Source organism: Mustela erminea, chromosome 4 (assembly GCF_009829155.1).
Source record: "Mustela erminea isolate mMusErm1 chromosome 4, mMusErm1.Pri, whole genome shotgun sequence".
Taxonomy (NCBI): Eukaryota; Metazoa; Chordata; class Mammalia; order Carnivora; family Mustelidae; genus Mustela; species Mustela erminea.
In genome coordinates, this window is record NC_045617.1 from 147,913,871 (window position 1) to 147,933,608 (window position 19,738).

Consider the following 19,738-nt stretch of genomic DNA (forward strand, 5'->3'; position numbering starts at 1 on the left):
CCCCCAGAGAAAGAGAGAACTGTCTGGTGTGGGAAAACTCACACATCTGTTGTCAGAAGCGCTGAGGACAGAAATCCCTTTTGTTTAGTTATCCTGGCAAAAGCACGAGGGGCCAGAGGACAGTTTCTCACCACAGCAAAAAAGGAAGCCGGAACCATGGGAATGAGGACAGGGGAGCACAAGAGGAATTGTGTCCAAACAACCAGATGACGAACCCTGAGAGCTACCTTCCAAAGAGAGCCCCAAACAATGGAAGCCACAGTGTACACAATGCAAAGTCCTAGGCCAGGAAGTCAGAGCAAGTCAAGCTGACCTCACATTCATGGAGAACAGACATAGGATGTCCAGGAGAAAAATACCAAGGAGGGAAAAACGATGAAACCTGAATCCACTGTATGCAGAGAAAGGCTCATGCTTGCCACTAGTGGCAGTGGGGTAAGGAAACGTGGGCCCTTTCCGAGAACTTGTTTTCCGTGGATGATGGTGTAGGAATCAGAGTGACCTCTAGAAGGTGCGGGGTGCTTGGACATGCCCTGGCCGTCACTTTTCCCAGCCACTTTCTTTCTTGCCATCATGATCTCTGCTCTGCATCTTGTTTGTGGGTCTCTGTAGATCCCTCCCACCTCAGGGACCAGACATTGGCCAGGGTTCCTCCTCTGACCTCCTGGTGTCACAGCTGCTCTTCTCACCGCTGGAATCCCGCCTACCTTCAGTGAGCCTCACTCCACAGTCGCCTCATTCACTTACCAGTTCTTCCTAACGTGCGTGTGCAAGACTCACGCTGGCTTGACTCCACTCCACAGTCTGCAGGGTGCGTGCGGTGTGTCCGCTTTCATTAATCCCCCTCGTGGGGAGGATCAGGATCATGAAACACAGCAGCAGCACTGAGCAGCGGGAAATGAGTATTGATGAGGATATAACATGGGTTCCTAGGAGAGACCGAAGTCAGACCCAGCTTCAGGGAAGACAATGTGTCAGGAGAGTGGACGACAGAAAGGCATGTGGATGATGACTGTAGGAAAGGAAATAAAGGGGTCCATGGGTGAGGGGTAAACGGATTATCTGCCATAGGGGATACACCTGACAAGACCCAGACACGGAACAGGCTTAGGGCGACTCCCAGGTTTTGGTTTGGTACTGTCCAGATGGAGATGCCTAGGAGGCTGAGGGCTACCCAAGTGAAGATGACAGGAAGGAAAGTAGACACTTTTCCTTCCTGGGAGATCTGGGCTTCATGTGTAAATCTAGGAAGCTTCTAGATACAGGCACTGATTGAAATGCTCAGCACAGCGGAGGCTGTCCCAGGCAAAAGGATGGCGTAGGGAGGGAACGTCTGCCGAGAACCTTACAGAAGTCCCAACACTGAATGGCCAGCCTGGGGGATCATTAGCCTTTTTAAGAAAAAGGAAAAAAGAAGAGACTAGAGAGAAGGAAAACCAAGAGAATACGGTGCTCAGAGAGGGAAGAGAGAGTGTAGCAGGAAAGGAGCTTAAAGCGAGCATGGTTCAAACCTGGGGGAGAAATGAAATGGACTCTTGAAAAGAACACACACGAGTGCGGTTCTTGAGAAGGCTGAGGGTTCGGGAGGAACCTGGGCCTGAAGCCCATTTGGATGGATGACTGGGGATGTGTGAGGGCCTCTCCTGCTCTCTCACAGCTGGCTCAAGACTGCGTCCTGCCTTCAGGGCCCCTCCAACACCTCCCCTAGTTCTTCCCTCTCCCCCCACCCCACCCTGGTTCATTTAGGACAGTTCCCTCCACCACATCTGACTGCAGACTCTGGAATTGCGGGAACCATGATACATACTACTTTGTAATGTCTTAAACACAACAACAACCTTGTCTTGCACACAGTATCAATACATTTGTGTGTGTGTGTGTGTGTGTGTGTGTGTGTGTATTGAGTGTGTAAGCGTTCACTGTGTGCCTCAGTGCACGGCCTGTGGTGGTGTGGAGGACCAGTTAGGGAATAAATGGGTGAGAAGGGAAAGGACCCAATTCTTCTTTAATATCCTTTGTGTTTCAGAACATAGAATTATCTAAACCTACCAAATCCCTTCCTTATCCCATCTGGTGTTGAGACTGAGAGACCGGTTCTCGCCATTCCACGTCTCCAACAATCACAGAGCAAAGCCCAGGCCCTCAGCAGCAAGGATCACGGGGTTCGCGCATCAGGGCAGAGGCTCGTACTTGTTTCTGAGCGACCCCTGTTGGCGTGTAATTCCGCTCCTTTCCTTCGGTGGACTCTTCGGTTTTTTCCTCATCTATCACTTTTCATTGCTTCTGGAAACAAGTTTGATTTCTCCCCAGGACCTGATGGGTACAGTTTCCCCCAAATGGCTCACTTAAAGTACAGAAACCTGTCAGACTTCCCACTGACCCACACGTTGACAACATAGAGGACTGAACGCTGAAGAGTAGGGAAAAGGTCTTCCAGAAAATCTTAGAATAAAATTGTTTTTCTTGCACTTGTTTATTGGTTGACTCAGCAATCATTTACAAAGCAAAGAATGTGGAGTGGGAGACGAAAAAAATCCACATTTAAAATTCAGACCTGCTAGCTGGTACAAACAATATATGGTACAAAAGAGATGCACACGGGGTGTGGCGGGGACATCCTAGGAAGCTGCACGCCATCTTCTTCCTTGGGCCGCTTACTGCCCCTCAGTCCCAGCTCCGGGGCTGGTCCCTCTTCCCTTCAGTGAGGAGGTCAGTCCCAGGCTCTCCCAGGATTCTGCTTTACACGAAATTTTGTAGAGAAAGAAAAAAGTGCACACAAATGTCACTGGTGAGTCCCGGCGGATAAAGGAAAGCTTTCAGAACAGTTCAAAGCACCAGTCTGGTTAAGCGTATTTTTCTCCAGCTAACTTCCTTGTCCTGATGACAGCTTATCCCAGGCATGTGCTACTCTGTTCTCCTCTTGACATAAAAATAAGTATGACTGGTGAACAATTCCAACATCGTGCTAAGTCCAGGAACACAACACGAGACCATGCATCCCCTGTTCCCTGTCTCTGCGGTGTCAGGAAACACTGGGCAGCTTGGGCTTTGCAGCTGAAGCCGTCTGATACTGCTGCCCTCTCTTATTAATACGAATACGTGTTATCTACAGCAACAATAAGGCACAGTCTGTGTACTTTGGCAAATGCCTATTTTGTGAAGCGAAGACTTCCATTTGTGCCCCCCACACTCTGGTCCTGCTCAGATGCACCCCCGTCCTTTCAAAGAACAAACTGCCAGAGCCCATGCCAACTGGAAGACCAGACTGCAACCCAGCTTCACCTGGTTACAAAATCCAGAAAGGGCAAGCGCTCTACACACATCCTTCCTCCGCCTGACAGATGAGTCCAGGGCTGCCCAGCAGGCTGGGATGAGGAGTGTTGGAGGCCATGGGAGGTCAGGACTGTTGGGACAGGACAGCCTGGCATAACGTGCTGAAGCCTGACCAGAGGTGTGGACCATGTCTGCGTTGGCTGACAGCCTGACACAGGGTCTGGAAGTGACGCAGGTGAGGAAGGCCAACGTCCATGAGCACCAGTTAGCCATCCCAGGTGACCCTCCCGTGGGCCAACCCCCTTCCTGCTTTCTGTAATTCTTCACCGGTCTGACTCTCCTAAGCCCCTACTTCTCCCCTCTCCTTATTCCCTTGTCTTCCCTTTAAAATGCCCCTCACCTCTGTACGAATAAAAATTTGAGTTTGGATCTCTCTAGACTCATTTGCTAGATGAGTCATTTGTATATGACTGATTAAAATCTGTCCTTACCACTCTAAATAGCATCTAGCTTTGTTCATCTTGGATATTAGGGTAGGATGCCAGCACCCAAGAGAGATGAAGAGGGTTTCCATGGTCCAGGAGGGGTGCCCCAGGGTAATGGTGCCAGAGCATGGGAAGGAAAGCAGGGAAGAATACACAATGGGGAAAAGACCGTCACTTCAATAAATGGTGCTGGGAAAACTAGACAGCTACATGCAAAACAATGAATCCGGACCACTTTCTTATCCCATACACAAAATACATTCAAAATAGATTAAAGACTTAAATGTAAGATCTAAAACCTTAGAATTTCGAGAAAAAGACACAGGCAAATGTTCTCTGTCATCAGTCTTAGCAATATGTATTTTTTTAATCTGTCTCCTCAGGCAAGGGAAACAAAAACAAAAATAAACAAATGGGAGATATCACACTAAAAAGCCTTTACATAGTGAAGAAAACTACCAACAAAGCAAAAGAGGCAACCTACTGAGTAGAAGATATTCACAAAAGACATATCTGATAAGAAGTGAACCTAAAATACATGAAGAACTCATACAATGCAATATGTTTTTTAAAAAACTATCAATCCAATTAAAAAACAGGCAGAGGATCTGAACAGACATTTCTCTAAAGACATTCAGATGGCCAGGAGACACATGAAAAGATGTTCAACATCACTGCTCATCAGGGAAATGCAAAACAAAACTACAACGTGGTATTACCACATAACGGACAGAATGGCTATGATCAAGAAGATAAGAGACAACAGATACTGAAAAGAATGTGGATGGGAAAAAAGCCTCATGCATTGTCGGTGGAAATGCAAACTGGCGCAGTCTCTACGAAAACAGTACAGCTACGAAAACAGTACAGTGGTCCCTCAAAAAATTAAAACAAAACTATCATAGGGGTGCCTGGGTGACTCAGTTAGTTGGGTATCTGACTCTTAATCTCAGCTCAGGCCTTGATCTCAGAGTCATGAGTTCAGGCCCCATGCTGGGGTCCATGCTAAACAAACAAATAAAACAAAATAAATAAACAAACAAGCAAACAAAAAAACAGAACTATCACAGACTCCAGCAATTCTATCTTGAGGTATTTACCTGAAGAAAATGAAAACACAAATTCAAAAAGACACATGCATCCTTATGATTTGTAGCATTATTTACAACAGCCAAGGTATGGAGGCAGCCCAAATGTCCATTGATAGACAAATGGATAAAGAAGATATGGCATATTTATACAACAGGATATTACTCAGCTATAAAAAAGAATGAAATCTTGTCATTTGTAACAATGGGGATGGAGCAAGACACTAAATGAAATTAAGTCAGGCTGAGAAAGACAAACACCAAATGATTTCACATATTTGTGGAATCTGAAAAACAAAACAAGCCAGCCAACAACACAAAATAGAACCAGATACAGAGAACAAGTGATGGTTGCTAGAGGGAAGGAGGGTAGAGGGATGGACGAAACAGGTAAATGGAATTCAGAGGGACGATCTTCCAGTTATAAAATAAATAAGACAGAGGGATATAATGTACTGTATAGGGAATATAAGAATAATATTGTAACAATTTTGTATGGAGACAGATCACAACTATGCCATGACCATTTCGTAATGTAAATATATATCAAGTCACTACATTTTTTTGGAATCATACGTTTTATACCTAAAATACAACACTGCATGTCAATTATTCTTCATAAAAAATTATATAGATAAAAATAAACAACTGACTTCTTAGAGTAAAACTAGAAGGGGCACCTGGGTGACTCAGTCAGTTAAGTGTCTGCCTTTCGCTCAAGTCATGATCTCATGGACCTGAGATCAAGCCGCACGTTGGGCTCCCTACTCAGTGTGGAGCCTGCTTCTCCTGCTCCCTCTTCCCCTCCTTCTGCTCATGCTCACTCTCTCTCTCAAATAAATAAATAAAATATTGAAAAAAGAATAAAACTAGAGTATATGCATTTAAAGGCATAAAGAATAAAAGAATACTAACATTAACCCATTATTTAAATTTGTTCTGGAAATTCTAAGGGCCATGAGTCCAGAAGGGGGGAAAAAAGAAAATATCAAAAGGAAGGAAAGAAAATTATTATTTTTGTAAATGACATGATTATCTACCTAGAAACTAGAGAATTAACTCCCAAACCATCCAAAGGAGATAGCTTAGCTACAGGTTAAATTTTTCAGTTAAAAAATAAATATATTCAAACAATACCTTCCCTACATCCCAGCCCAAATATGTAAGAAATTACAATAAATAAAAAACACATTCAGGAAATATAAATAAAATTTTGTTAAGAAATGTATACTAATTTTATAAAAAATAAAAAATTAAAGAAAAATAGTTAAAAAAATAAAAAGAAATGTATACTAAGTACAGGTAGCAAAGTGCAGCACTGGACTCAAAAACTGAACCCATATTCATCATGGGGCGGGGGGCTCTCGCTATGCACTCTTAAGGGAGAATGTGCTGGGTACAGGGAACTTAGTTTCTCCCAAACAGATTTAGTGCACTCTAATGCAAATAAATTGCAATTTGGTGCCATTTAAATACTGCAGTTCAATCTTTATTAAAATGGCCCAATGATTATAAACTTTCCCAGGAGAATAAACAGCCGATATTACACAGTATCATCTTCAAAAATACAAATGAAAAATGTTTGATTGGTCTGGTATTTACCTATATTAAAAATTTAGACCCATCAATATATTACACAACAGGTCCCAGGAGCAACAGATCTTAAACTATATATTAAACCCCAAAACATATAAATATATATAAATACATAGAAGTTTATTTTACCAAAAGTTGGTATTTTAAGTCAGAAGAACAAATGTGAAGTATTTTTTAAAAAATGACGTGGTTAAAACTCACTGGCTTGGGAAACAAATCCAAATCCCTACTTCAGCTGTCCACTAAACATCTGTAGATGAAGTAAAGACGGTAAAGAAACCATGAATCCCCAGGAACTCTTCTTTCCCTGCTTTCCCCTCTGTGTAAGCTCAGACTCCTGGATGGTGGCAAGGAGGGGGGTGCTGCCCTAATTGGCTGACACAGCGATTTCCAAAGCTTGTGGGAGTAATACAGAGAAGTCTGCAACCACTCTTTGTACACCTGAAACTAATACAACCTCGATGCTAACTCTACTGGGATTAAAAAAAAAAAAAAAAAAAAAAAAGGAAAGAAAAGTCAAAGCAAAAAGCTTGTAGGAGCTTAAACTCTGCCAACTGTCCTTGGTATCCTGCTGGGCAACACGCCAGGTGGCTGACAGTGTCAGAGGGAGAAGCCACAGGACCGAGTTCACCCATGAGTGCCCTGGCGAGGGGAGCCTTTTCTGTCCCTCCAGTGGCTTCACTTTGTCCCCGGCTTCAGAGACAGCTGCAGAACTGTACCTCCTACTTCTGTTTACAGACCCCAATATGTTCATCGCAATCTACCGGTCCAATAAAATCCGTGCGTATCGACAACACATAACATGCGAAACTTTAGAAGATTCCAGGCGCACAGAACTCTGCCTTTTCATGGGCAAACTCTCTAGCCCAGTTTTTTGTTATGTAGACTGCGGGAGAGCCTCACTGACAAGGCTCACCCCGCAGTACCCACAGTATCTAAAGTTCTGTGCTGTCTTCAACGGTGCACATTCCCCAACCCCCTAAAAAGGCAACTTCAACAGAGGAAACAAGGAAAACCAGAGAGCCACCTCCCGCCAGAACCTACAAGGGCTATTTGCTAATTTCGAGAGAAGGACCCAAAGAGAAGGTGACAGTCAACTCACAGCTGCCTGCCGGACTCCTGAGCTCAGCTCCTTCCTGGGGTGTTAGCTGGAGAGGGACTCGGGTCCAGCGAGGTTTGCGGGGCTTAGTCAGCGCGCACGGGACACCCCCTGGACGCCTGCCATTCAGCGGCCCAGGCCCTTTGGCCGCATGCGCTCTGGGCTGGTGGGGGGGGGGGGGGGGGCACGTGACTAAGACCCCGCCCTTTCCGGTTTGCCCCGCAGCTTCTCCAATCAAGACGCGCGGCTGAGGTAGACCCACCGGAACAACGTGTCCGCCTGGGCCCGGGCCCCACCGCCGATGCTGCAAACTGTTAAACACGCAGGTTGTCGAAGAAACCTTCCATTCTCCTCTCAGTGCACCCAGACTCAGAGCGGGAGGCCAAGGGAGACGCCTCCCGAGAGACCCCCGCTCCCTGAAAGGCCACCAAGGTAAGCAAGAGACAGGAAATTGCCCCCGGGGGGCTGTGTGGGAAATTACAAAGTGAGGCCAACGCAGTCCCGCGGGAGAGAAGTTACTAGAAAAGCCCGGCGTGTTCACCAGTGCCTGCTGATGAAACATGGAGGCATTTTCAAAGATTTCACCTGAGCCTGGAAACACAACCAGCATTTCAAATATACCACAGACCGGAGTTACTAGCGGCTGGCCAGGGGGCAGGCGTGGGAGGACCGCAGAGATACGGAGGACACTGCTTGAAGGGGACAGAAAATCACATGACAGAAAAGGCAGTCTGTAAGGGTAACAAAAGTTTAAGCGGTTGGCTGAAACCCTGCAAAAGAGGCAGCTCTCAGAGTGGGTGAAATATTTGTAAGAAACATGTATTACGTGAAATGACTCAGAAAGGTAGAATTCAGAGGTGAACGTCTGTGCCAGAGCGTCTGGAACCGGCGCACACGCAGAATTTGAGATCACTTCCTGACGTGAAGGCAGGTGCTTAACCCTCTGAGGCACGCACGCGCCCCCTTGTCCCTAGGATTTAGTTCATGTCCTCCTGCATTCCGTGGTGTATTTCTTACACAACGGTAGCTGTCTTTACAGGCTTGATTGTCCCCAGTTGGTGTTCACAGAAAGACCTCGGTGGTGGCAGTTCTCTCCTCAGGATGTACACAGTATGTCGGAATCTCTCTCTGTGACGTTAACGGCTGTTGACTCGCAAATCCTAGATCCCTTCATTCCCTGGAGTTTGCAAACTGAGGCTATTCTACCAAGACCAATTCTTATTTCTGTATTCGCTGAGATAATCCTACAAAGAGACATGTCTACTCTTTATTTACCACAGACAGAGTTTCAGGAAGGAAGGCACAATACTGGATTCTCTTTCGACCTTTGATGGACCCTTTGTTTCCATTATTCATTCTAGTCAGGATCAAATCCATGGGTAGATTCTCAGACCTCATGCAGTTTGCTCCCTTGGTAGTGTTTGCCAGGGGTGCTCAGGTGCACCTTTTCCACTTCTTTTCTGAGCTAGCACATTTCTTCAAATGTTCTTCCTGCTCCATCAAGCGTCCTTCCCATCCCCTCAAAAGCGTCCCCTTGTCCTCCTCACCCTTAATGTTAGAGAGGCCCTGACTCCCAAATTTCTATGTCCTGGACCCACTCTCTCCCCAGAATCCCAGAGCAGCACCTCCTCGGGGCTGAATGTCCCATCAGAACACCAGAGAGTTTTAGACTTGACATGGTCCCCTTCTTCCCCCAAATCTGAGCTTTTCCCCACCTTAGCACCCTATCACCCTAAATCCCACCCTATCCTGCACCCCCAGTTTCAAAATCTGACCTCAAGCTGATCACTGCTTACCTTCAGAGGCGTGTGTGTTCTTGTCTATCTTTAGCCCAGTCCTGAATTTCTGCTTTTCCAAATACGAGACAAAAAAGTAGGCATATCACGTTAATGACTGCCATCAGGAAGAAAATTTTAAACCAGGCAGATTCTGGATCCTGAGGGATTATAGTGCAAAGTGATTATAAATTTATGGGCTTGAGGTATGTTGTAACAATTCTAGTATAATTTAAAAATAGTATAGGTTCAACACAGGTCACTTAATAGACATGGAAAAACACACTCATAAGGAGCAAAAAATTGATGATTTCACTCTACAAAGATAACTATCATTTATCTTTCTATTTTTAAAAAAGATGTATTTGAGAGAGAGAGGGAACACGTGGGTGGGGGGAGGAGCAGAGAGGGAGGGACAAGCCAGCTCCTCACTGAGCTCAGAGCCAGATATGGGGCTCTGATTCCAGGACCCTGACATCGTGACCTGAGTTGAAATCAAGAGTCAGATGCCTAGCCAACCAAGCCACCAAGATACCCTCTGTCGTCCTACTTTTTGATTTATGTCTATGTACATGTAATTTTTCGTGTATAAAAATAACATCATAGGGACTCCTGGGTGGCTCAGTTGGTTAAGCAGCTGCCTTCGGCTCAGGTCATGATCCCAGCATCCTGGGATCAAGTCCCACATCAGGCTTCCTGTTGAGCAGGGAGCCTGCTTCTCCCTCTGCCTCTGCCTGCCACTCTCTCTGTCTGCCTGTGCTCACTCTCTCTGACAAATAAATAAATAAAATCTTAAAAAATTAACATTATAATGTACATAGTGCTGAAGCCAGAAATGCATTGATTTTTTATCTAGAAATATAAACATGTTTGCGTATCAAGAAATATTTGGCTGTATCATAACCTTTATGACTGATTAGTAATCCAGAGTTTAGATTTATAAAATTTATAAAACATCACTTATTTCTTTACATTTAAATTGTTTTTCACTTTTTGCAGCTATAAATCTGAATACCTTGGTAGTTAATTACACACCCATCAATGCTTTTGCATAAAATTTATCAAATACCTTTTCTTTATATATAACATTTTCTCTTTAAGCCTACCAGTATGATCAGTTTCATTAATAGATTTTGTAATACTGAGTCACTTTTACTTTCCTAGACAATGCCTTAGTTAATCATGGTGTCATAGGCTGGTAGAGTCTATACACTGGTGATTTATTTCATTTTGCATCTATATTCAAAGATGACATTGAATTTTAATTATGTTTGAGATTTGTTTACCATTTTGCTTTTTACCTTTTTTATCAGCCCAGATTAAATTTTATGTAGTTAAATGTATAATGCATCGTGATTGGGTTTAGGTGTCTGGTCCCAAGCTTTTGAATGATGTCCAACCCAAAGTTTATCTAATTACTAAGTCTTGTTTTACTTTAGTATCTTCTTTGTTTCCTTTCTTCACTTACATTTTTTACCATCTAGAATTAATTTTGGGGGTCAGAGTATAATTGTATTTTTGTATTTTTATATAAATAAGATATAATTGCATTTTTCTACAAGTGGGCTTCCCACGATGTTTTTTTAAAAAATAAATCCATCTCCTCTGGTTCGAAATGAAGCTTTATCATACAGAATGTATTTTTTTGGAACTTGATCAAATCATCATCAGTTTTATTTAAAATATAATTAAGAGTAGAGGTGCCTGGGTGGCTCAGTCAAACTTAGTCTGACTCTTGATTTCTGCTCAGGTCATGATCTCAGGGTTGTGAGATCAAGCCCCACAAATGGCTCCATGCTGGGTGTGGAGCCTGCTTAAGATTCTCTCTCTCCCTCTCCCTCTGCCCCTCTCCACTCCTACTTGTTCTCTCGTTCAAAAAGAAAATTAAAATTGGAAAAATAAAATGAAATTAAGAGTAGACTTTGAAAAGGTAAAACAATATGTTTCCTTCAGCTAAGGCATTAAATATATTTAATTATAGTGATTTCTCTAATTAAAACATGCCAAGCTTGACAAGTCATTGGCAAACAGAAAGTGAAGAAAAGGACCAAGATGTGCCCAGAAACTTAATGATAAATAATAAAGTTTTCAAAAGTTTTAAGTTAATAGAATTCATTGTGTGTGTGTGTGTGTGTGTGTATATTTGGACCTGAGCTCCAGCATAAAAACTTAATATGCCTCCCTCTTCATATAGTTTTACTGTGTTGCTTTAAAAGGTGTGCAGTTTTCTTCATATGGAGTTTCCACAATTTTCAGTGTTTTTCCCCCATAGGTATTTTGTAATATTGGTTGATACTGTGGTTTAGATATTTATATGATGTAATATCTAACTTTGATTCCTCTCTCCACCCCCGACAGTCTGTTCTCTGTACATAATGTAACTTTGTTCTTCTGCATTTACATTGTATATACCTGTAAATACTTTTCTTGACCAATTGTGTTAGATAGACAACATTTAAAAGGGTATACAAATAATGATATTAATTTCTGTTATGGGTTGACTACATGAGCATCTGGCACTTGCAGCCATGATCTGATTTGGTAAGCCCCTAAGCCCCATGAGGTTTCTGTGTCATTTTTGCCATTTATAGCTGGAGACACCAGGACTTAGAGAAATGTTTCTGGGGTCTCATACCTCATAAGTAGTGGAGTTGAGATTTGAATACACACATTTTATATATAAATTTGAATGCACACATATTTTTAGGAATATGAATATATTTGTATGTTCATATATATGTTCATTTATACATAAATGAATATATATATCCAGTTTTCCCAGATTTTTAGCATAGAGTTGTTCTTAATGTTCTTAGCTTTTAATCTACGTCTCCAAAAAAAAATGAGCCACCCAGGCACCTCTGCTCTGCCTTACCCACAGGGAGTGCTTAGAAGATGGGCTCTCCCCAGTTAGCCCGTCGGCTGACTGGAGATGGATCTACCAGCTGAGAAAGACAGACCTCCATAGTTTTGGCTGCTGGGGTTTGGGGTTGTTAGCAGTGCTGCTGTGTCTGTCTAATTCATCCAGTGAATTCCTAACATTTTTGGTACAGTTTTCCATTTTTAAACTTCAGTTTTAATTCTTTTTCCCCTCACATATTCTATGTGACTTCCTGTAGTCGGAGCCTCCTACAGAAACTTCCAAGCCTCACTTATCCTTCCCTGTGCAATGTATGTGAGCTGGTGGTACCAGTTGTCTTTGGGGGCCCGGTTCTCCTGCCACTGTTGTTTGCTCTTTGTTCTGCCAGTTTTCCCAGCTTTTGCTGTGTCTCTTTCACGTGCCTGGTTATCTTTTGTTGTGTGCAGGAGATTGTACTTAAAAAAACTATTTCTAGGGACAGTCGGGTTGGTGATGCCTTTGCCCGAAAGTGCTGTTTTTGATGGCTTCCTCAGACTCCTCTGGGACACTGGTAAGTCTGAAGCCCTTTAAGGTCAAGTTGGCTATGTTCCGGTCTGCCCAAACAACTCAGAGCAGGCTGTGTGAGGACTGGTGTATTTCTCTTCACCTTTACTCCTTCCATGCAACTCTTGGAAGGTCTCAGGCTAAAACAAGAGTTAATATTCAGGGTCCTCATGTTTGGCAGGTCCTCAAAAGCTGCCAAAAAATTTGCTTTCCTCAACCCAGTGGAAAATACCCTGTAGTCTTTTGCCTAATTCTTTTTAGTTCCTGGCTTCTCCTACATCTTGTCTGTTAAAGTTTTCATCTCTCTGGTTCTCTGAAGCTTTGCAGAAGACTCTCAACATTTTTCCAACCTTGTAAAATGGTTTTTACTAAGAGAATTGGCCCAAATTACTTACTCTCATCAGTGGAATCAGAAACTTCACTAATTCTCTTGTTAGCTGTATTTCATATGAAATTTTTTATTTCGACTTTTCTATTTTTAATTGCCAGAGGTTAGATTCAGTTCTTTGTCAGATCTTATGTCTCTTATTTATATTTGCAGTCCTCTTTTTGGCTTTAAACATCTGCAAAGATTTCCAGTAACTCTGAGGATTTGATGCTAAGGTTCTTTTATTCTTCTCTCACATGACACCTTCTTTCTTCACGTGTTTGTTGATATTTGATTGACTGTAAAATCATTCTCACTGAACGTTAATGCTTGAGAAAACCCTAGAGTATGAATTTAGGGTGAGTTTCTCCAGAAAAATCTTCTACTAGACCTCTGCAAACTACTCGAAATTCAGTGCTGGGCTTACAGTGTTGAAAATAGAGTTTGAATTTGGGCCTTAAACCTTTGTGAAAATTAGTTCATTGTTCCAGATGTCCAGTAGAGTCTTTATTTGGTTTTTCCTCTCCCTTTGAAGCTGAGGCTGAGACAGACAAATTTCCTTACTGGGCAGAGATAATTTTGGACCATCTGGAGGTATATTTCCTCCCACCTTGTGGAAGTCAGCAGATAAGTTAGCTCATCTCACAACTTTTGGAAGTTCACTCAGCACATCCCAGTGAATTAAATGGAAGAGCAAGCTGAGTGGGCCCCATACTGAGGAGGAGAAATCAGCCTGGTCTCTTGGACCAGGGGGATTCCATGGTTATAGTGACTTTCCTGCCTTTCCAAGACCATGAGTACATAGAACCTGATGGTGGCAGGTGCTCTTCTTTAGGAAATTTGGCTGTGGTGAATGCAGACCATCTCTCCTTGGCCCAAGTCATGGGATAAGGAGCATGTGGAAGAATTTTGTAGATATTGCTACTTCTCAGCTCATAGCTTTTCCTCCAAATAAGCCAAGTTTGCCTGTAAGCTACATGGTACTATGAAGTGAGGGTGTAGTCCTTTGTAATTACAGATTTTTGCCAGCATTTTCAATCTGACTTTTTTGTGTTTTTGTCTTACGAGCGGTTTGGGGATATTATCTCTTATTCTTGGTTTGTTCATCGCAGCTGAAGTGACAGCTTGCCCAGCAAGGGTCATTGCACCCGGAAGAGCACAGGGCTTCATCGGGCTTTGACCTCTCTGGGATCAAGCTCTTCCTTCATTTTTCATCTCTTAAATATTCTTCTGCATCTTTTTCAAGATCAGGTATGCACTGAAAATGATTGTTTCAATTTGTTAGGGCATTTTAATATCCTTAAGAGAAGGATTTTAGGTAACCTTGTCCAGGACACTTGTTGAAACACAAGTTGGCCTTTCTTTCTTTCTTTCTTTCTCTTTCTTTCTTTCTTTCTTTTGCCTTTGCTTACTTTTTATTTATTTTTTTAAAATTTTATTTTATTTTTTCAGTGTTCCAAGATTCATTGTTTATGCACCATACCCAGTGCTCCTTTAGAGAAGGGTTGCTTTTGATTTCCAATTCTATTTGCTCCTGATTTTTCATTCCTTTTCTAACAAAACTGTATCTTGTTACTTACGTTACCATTCACCTAGCCAAATTCCTGTTTGGATCAAGACACACGCTCATTGTTAAAAAATCACAGAGATTCATTTCTGTTCCCAAGAACAGAAATGAATGACTAAAATGTTCCCAGAATGACTAAAATGTTCCCAGCACAACTACCTGATATACAATGAGAAAGAAATTACATTATCTATAGATTTGGAGGGATGCCTGATCTGACTAAGGTTAATGTGAGCAAATATCTCATTACTCATCTCCTGCTGATGTCACATCTACAATTGTTTATGTATATATTGCTTTCTTTCTCTGTATAAGTGATATTAGAAAAGCAACCACCCATGCCCGGAGCTTTCTTACCTGATTAAGGATCACGCCGCACAGAGTAGAAGAAGTTAGTCCTCCTATCATCCCAATTAAAGTTGTAATTCCTTTAAGAAATCCATAATAGCTATGCAAAAAAGAACGACAAGACACAGATATAAAGTCAGACACATGCTGCAGGAAAAGCCAACCTAACAAAATGAGGTTTAAGAGTGGTAACTGTTGATTTCCTGAATTTTGCATTCCTTCTCAAATTCCATTAAAATGTTGAAAAATGATGTGTATGGAGGTAACCTTCCTGTTTCAGTACAAAGTTAGAAAGGTTGGCTTTAACAGTAAAAACGATTCAGAAATTGAGAGAGTGAGAGCCTAGTGGAATGAAAGCCAGCACAATTAGGAAATCTGTGAATCCAATTGAGAAAATCAAGGTGATGTTTATTGGTGATAGGAACTGGTTTAGAGTCAATACAAAAGTGAAGGACACTGTTCACCCGGTCTCTTCCCACAGTCCCAGAGCTACTGGTCACAGTGATTGCTCCCAGTACACGGATGAGGAAGCTGGAAGCTTAGCGTCCAAGCAGCTGTCCGTGGCCAGTCCTGGGTACCTAAACCCAGCTCAGCAGAAAGCAGGAAAAACCATGGAAAATAATCAATAGAGTAAGGGCCAAATCCATCAGCCATAGAGAACAAGGAGGTGCCTTTTGGAAAGCAGAATCTCTGTCTTACCAAGAGATTAGTTCTCTCAAGGTGCGCGGGGTGGGGGTGGGGGGCAGTCTTTGCCTTTCCTGTTCAACAGATTTTACCATTAAAGGTTCTGTTTCCTTTTCTTCCAAGAGTGAGGGTTTTTTGTTTTGTTTTGTTCTGTTCATTTCATTTCCCTAGGTCTATTTTATTCCTATTCTGCCTTTACCTATTCAGTACGGGAGTCTATTAGTTTCTCTGTCCCTTAATCAGAGAGGCATGACATACGGACTGAGAATCCCTGCGTGTTGAGCTGTATGAGGTCACTGGGTGGAAATTTGATCTGATTTTTAGGGGGAGCTGGAGAAGGGTTCTAATGTATAAAGAAGAACATTTATGGTTATTAGCAACGACAGATGTAGATTGGTACAGAAACCACCAGTTGTCCCCAGAATTTATAGTTCCCCTTTTCATTTTAGCAATAGGACCCCTAGGGTTTTTGTGGGAATTGGGCTACATATGCCTTTTGTGAGCCTCTGTCACATTTGCCTTCATGAACCCCTTTCCCTATAAAAATATTAAAAGTTATATTTATGACTGTGTATATGCGTGTTGATGGACATTTCAGTTTCATCTAAATTGTCAGACTTACTAGCAGGAAGTTGCTCATAATATTCTGTTATTTCTTTTTCATACTCTAAACTTACCATAATATACTCTGTCATTACTGATACTGATAATTTTTCTCTACTTTTCTTTTCTTTCTTTCTTTTTTTTTTTAAGATTTTATTTATTTGACAGAGATCACAAGCAGGCAGAGAGGCAGGCAAAGAGAGGGTGGAAGGGAGGCCTGATGCGGGGCTTGATCCCAGCACCCTGGGATCATGACCTGAGCCTAAGGCAGAGGCTTAACCCATTGAGCCATCCAGGTGCCCCTATTTTTCTTAATCAGTTTTCATTATTTCATTACTTTTATTATTTTCCAAATAACCAACTTTTGGCATTGATGGTTTTATGTATAATTTTTTGTCCTGATCTTCATAATTTGGGGGGAGGGTTAATTTGCTGTTTTTCTAGCTACTTGAGATAAGAAACACGATTATTGTTTAAGACTTAACTGCTTTTCAATACATATGTTTAAAGCTATACATTTCTCTCTGGGCATGATTTTAAAAGCATTCCATATGCTTTGAAATGTTCTACATCATCATGATTTAGTCAAAGTATTTTCTAATTCCAATTGTGATTCCTTTGACTGAAGTATTAGTCTCAAGGCAATGGGGGTTATGTATCTTTTGCTTTTGATGGCAACCTTAGTTCACTGTGATCAAAGAATATATTCTGAATAATTTCAAGCGTTTTAAATCCATTGCAGCTTGCTCTGTGACCCAGCATATCACCAATTTCAACAACTGTCCCATAGGCAAGTGAAAATAACTTAAATTTTCTCCTTGTTGAGGGAACTGTGGTCTTCCACATATGTCAATCAGGTCAACTCTGTTCATTTTTGTTGCTTTTCTAGTCATCCATATCCTTACTGATTCTGTCTACCTGTTTTTGTCCAATCTTTTGAAAGAGGTTATGAAAAGTTCTTCCTACATTGTAAATTTGTCTAGTTCTTTGAGTTCTGTCAATTTAAAATGAACATAAATTAAAGCTGTGTTACTTGATTCAAACATATAATTCTGATATTTTTTTTTTTTTTTTTTTTTTAAAGATTTTATTTATTTATTTGACAGAGAGATCACAAGTAGGCAGAGAGGCAGGCAGAGAGAGAGAGAGGAGGAAGCAGGCTCCCTGCTGAGCAGAGAGCCCGACGCGGGACTCGATCCCAGGACTCTGAGATCATGACCTGAGCCGAAGGCAGCGGCTTAACCCACTGAGCCACCCAGGCGCCCAATTCTGATATTTTTCTCTCCACCATTATGAATTAACACCATTTATTTCTAGTAGTATTCCTTTTTTTTCAGATACTAACATAGTTATTGCAGGTTTCTCTTGGTTAATGTTTGCTTGGAATACTTCTTTGTATTCTTTCATTGCATCCTTGCTATATCCTCATGTTTAATTTGTGTCTTTTATTTGCAGCATAGAGCAGAATTTCCTTTATTTTTGACTTTGACAATCTTGATACTTAGAGTATTTCATCTCTAATGAAGTTGATATAATTAAGTTAATATAATTAAGTTAATATAATTAAGTTATAATTAAGTTAATATAATTACTGATATACTTGTGATTATCGGTTCACTACTTTCTTTTTGAACTTTCTCATATGCCATTTTTTCTTCTAGGTTCATCCATTTTATTTTTCCTTCTATGGTTTCCTTCTATTATTTCAACTGTTCTTTTCAAGCATTGAAGATGTTATAACAAGTACTTTTTACTTAAGTTTATTATGAATTATACTTCTAGTATTTTCTCTCTTTCAGAGCTTAGAACATTTTTAAGATTTTAATATTTTAACATTTCTGTTTATCTCCCTTCTGCTCTTTGCATTATTTCATACTGTATTTTAATTCCTTAAGGTAATTTGTTTAGGCAATTTGTTTATGCATTTCAACTCACAAGTTACTCTCTGTTGTTTTTACAGATCAATAGTCTCTGTAATTACACACATATTCACCCTCCCTGATTGCTCCTCAGTCCTTCTATTATATTCAGATTTCAGTAGGGATTTCTTTTTACCCAAACATTTTCTTTTAGTATCTCTTTTAGTGAAGATCCACTAGTGACAGTTTCTCTGTTGGAAAACATTTTTATTTTGCTTTGATTTTGAAGTATATTTTCACTAGGCATAAAATTCTAGGTTGACATTTATTTATTTTTTAGCATGTTGTAGAGTTCATATCATTATCTTATGGTTTTCTTGGTTTCTGTTGAAACGTTAGATGTCAGGCATATTATTGCTACTTGAAAGTGACATGCCTTTTTGCCCTAGTTCCTTTTAAGATTTTTTTGTCTTTGGTTTTTAGCATTCCTACTATATATACGTGTGTGTGTGTGTGTGTGCATGTATATGTGTATATATATTATATATTGTGTATGTTATTATATTATATATTAATACATGTTATATATTTTGTATTATATGTACTTATATATTATATATTATAATTTAAATTTCATCATGTTTTTAAAAATTTACAGAGCTTTGCGTATGTGTGGTTTACTGTCTCATTACTTTTGGATTACTTGGGGCGGTTTTCTCTTAAAATATTGCTTATGTTACATTTTATCTTTCTTTTCCTTCTGAGACTCAAGTACAAATTTGTTAGCCTTTTTACTTCATTCCACATTTCTGTTATACTCTTTTGGTTTTTTTCCTGTGTATTTCAAATTAGATATTTCTTTATGATATGTCTTTCTATTTACCAATCGTATCTTCTCTTGTGGCTAATTTGTCATTAAATCTATTTAAGATCTCAGTTTCAGATACTTTATTTTTTTCAGTTCTAGAACTTCCATTTGATTGTTTTTATAGATTCTAATACTGGTCAAGTTCTTTATCTTTTCTTCTCATTTCTTCAGTTTTTCCCCTGGTTTCCTGGGTATATTAATCATAGATATTTCAAAGTTTTTCTTCCTGCTAACTTTAAATCTGTTTCAGTTGTAGGACTATTTCTAATGCATTTTGTAGTTATTGACCACATGGCCCTATCCCTTGTCATGCCTAGTAATTTTTATTAAATGCAGGACATTTTTAATAAGATCTATAGTGACTTCAAGAATGTGTTATGCTGACAATAAGTGACTCTTAATCTCACAAAACGAACTGAGGGTTGCTGGGGGGAAGGGGGTTGGGAGAAGAGGGGTGGGGTTATGGACATTGGGGACATATGTGCTATGGTGAGTGCTGTGAAGTGTGTAAACCTGGCGATTCACAGACCTGTACCCCTGGGGATAAAAATATATGTTTATAAAAAATAAAAAATTTAAAAAAAAAGAATGTGTTACGCTTTGTAAGAGTAGATTCACTCTTTTCTCTAATAAATAGACTTGAGGGGAGGGAATGGATCACTTTAATCTAATTAGTGAATGAACTGAGATGAGGCCAGGTTTCAGTATTGATAAGACTCAAAC

The 19,738-nt window shown here is 40.8% G+C and overlaps 1 protein-coding gene across 5 annotated transcripts in view; it reads right to left on the reverse strand.

The window, feature by feature from the left end:
* Positions 1-723: 723 nt before the first annotated feature.
* Positions 724-19,738, reverse strand: part of LOC116589250 (sodium-dependent phosphate transport protein 1-like) — a 41,895-nt gene continuing 22,880 nt past the window's right edge. For 3 of the 5 annotated variants that reach the window (XM_032341273.1, XM_032341277.1, XM_032341276.1), the window contains exons 11-13: positions 15,011-15,101; positions 9,338-9,477; positions 2,458-2,749 (exon numbers count right to left, since the gene is read on the reverse strand). In XM_032341273.1, coding sequence (XP_032197164.1) covers positions 9,340-9,477; positions 15,011-15,101 — 229 coding nt within the window. In that variant the 3' untranslated portion in view covers positions 2,458-2,749; positions 9,338-9,339. Of the gene's footprint in view, positions 1,013-2,457; positions 2,750-6,137; positions 8,786-9,337; positions 9,478-15,010; positions 15,102-19,738 lie in introns of those variants that run through there. The other 2 variants (XM_032341275.1, XM_032341274.1) reach the window with 2 other exon arrangements.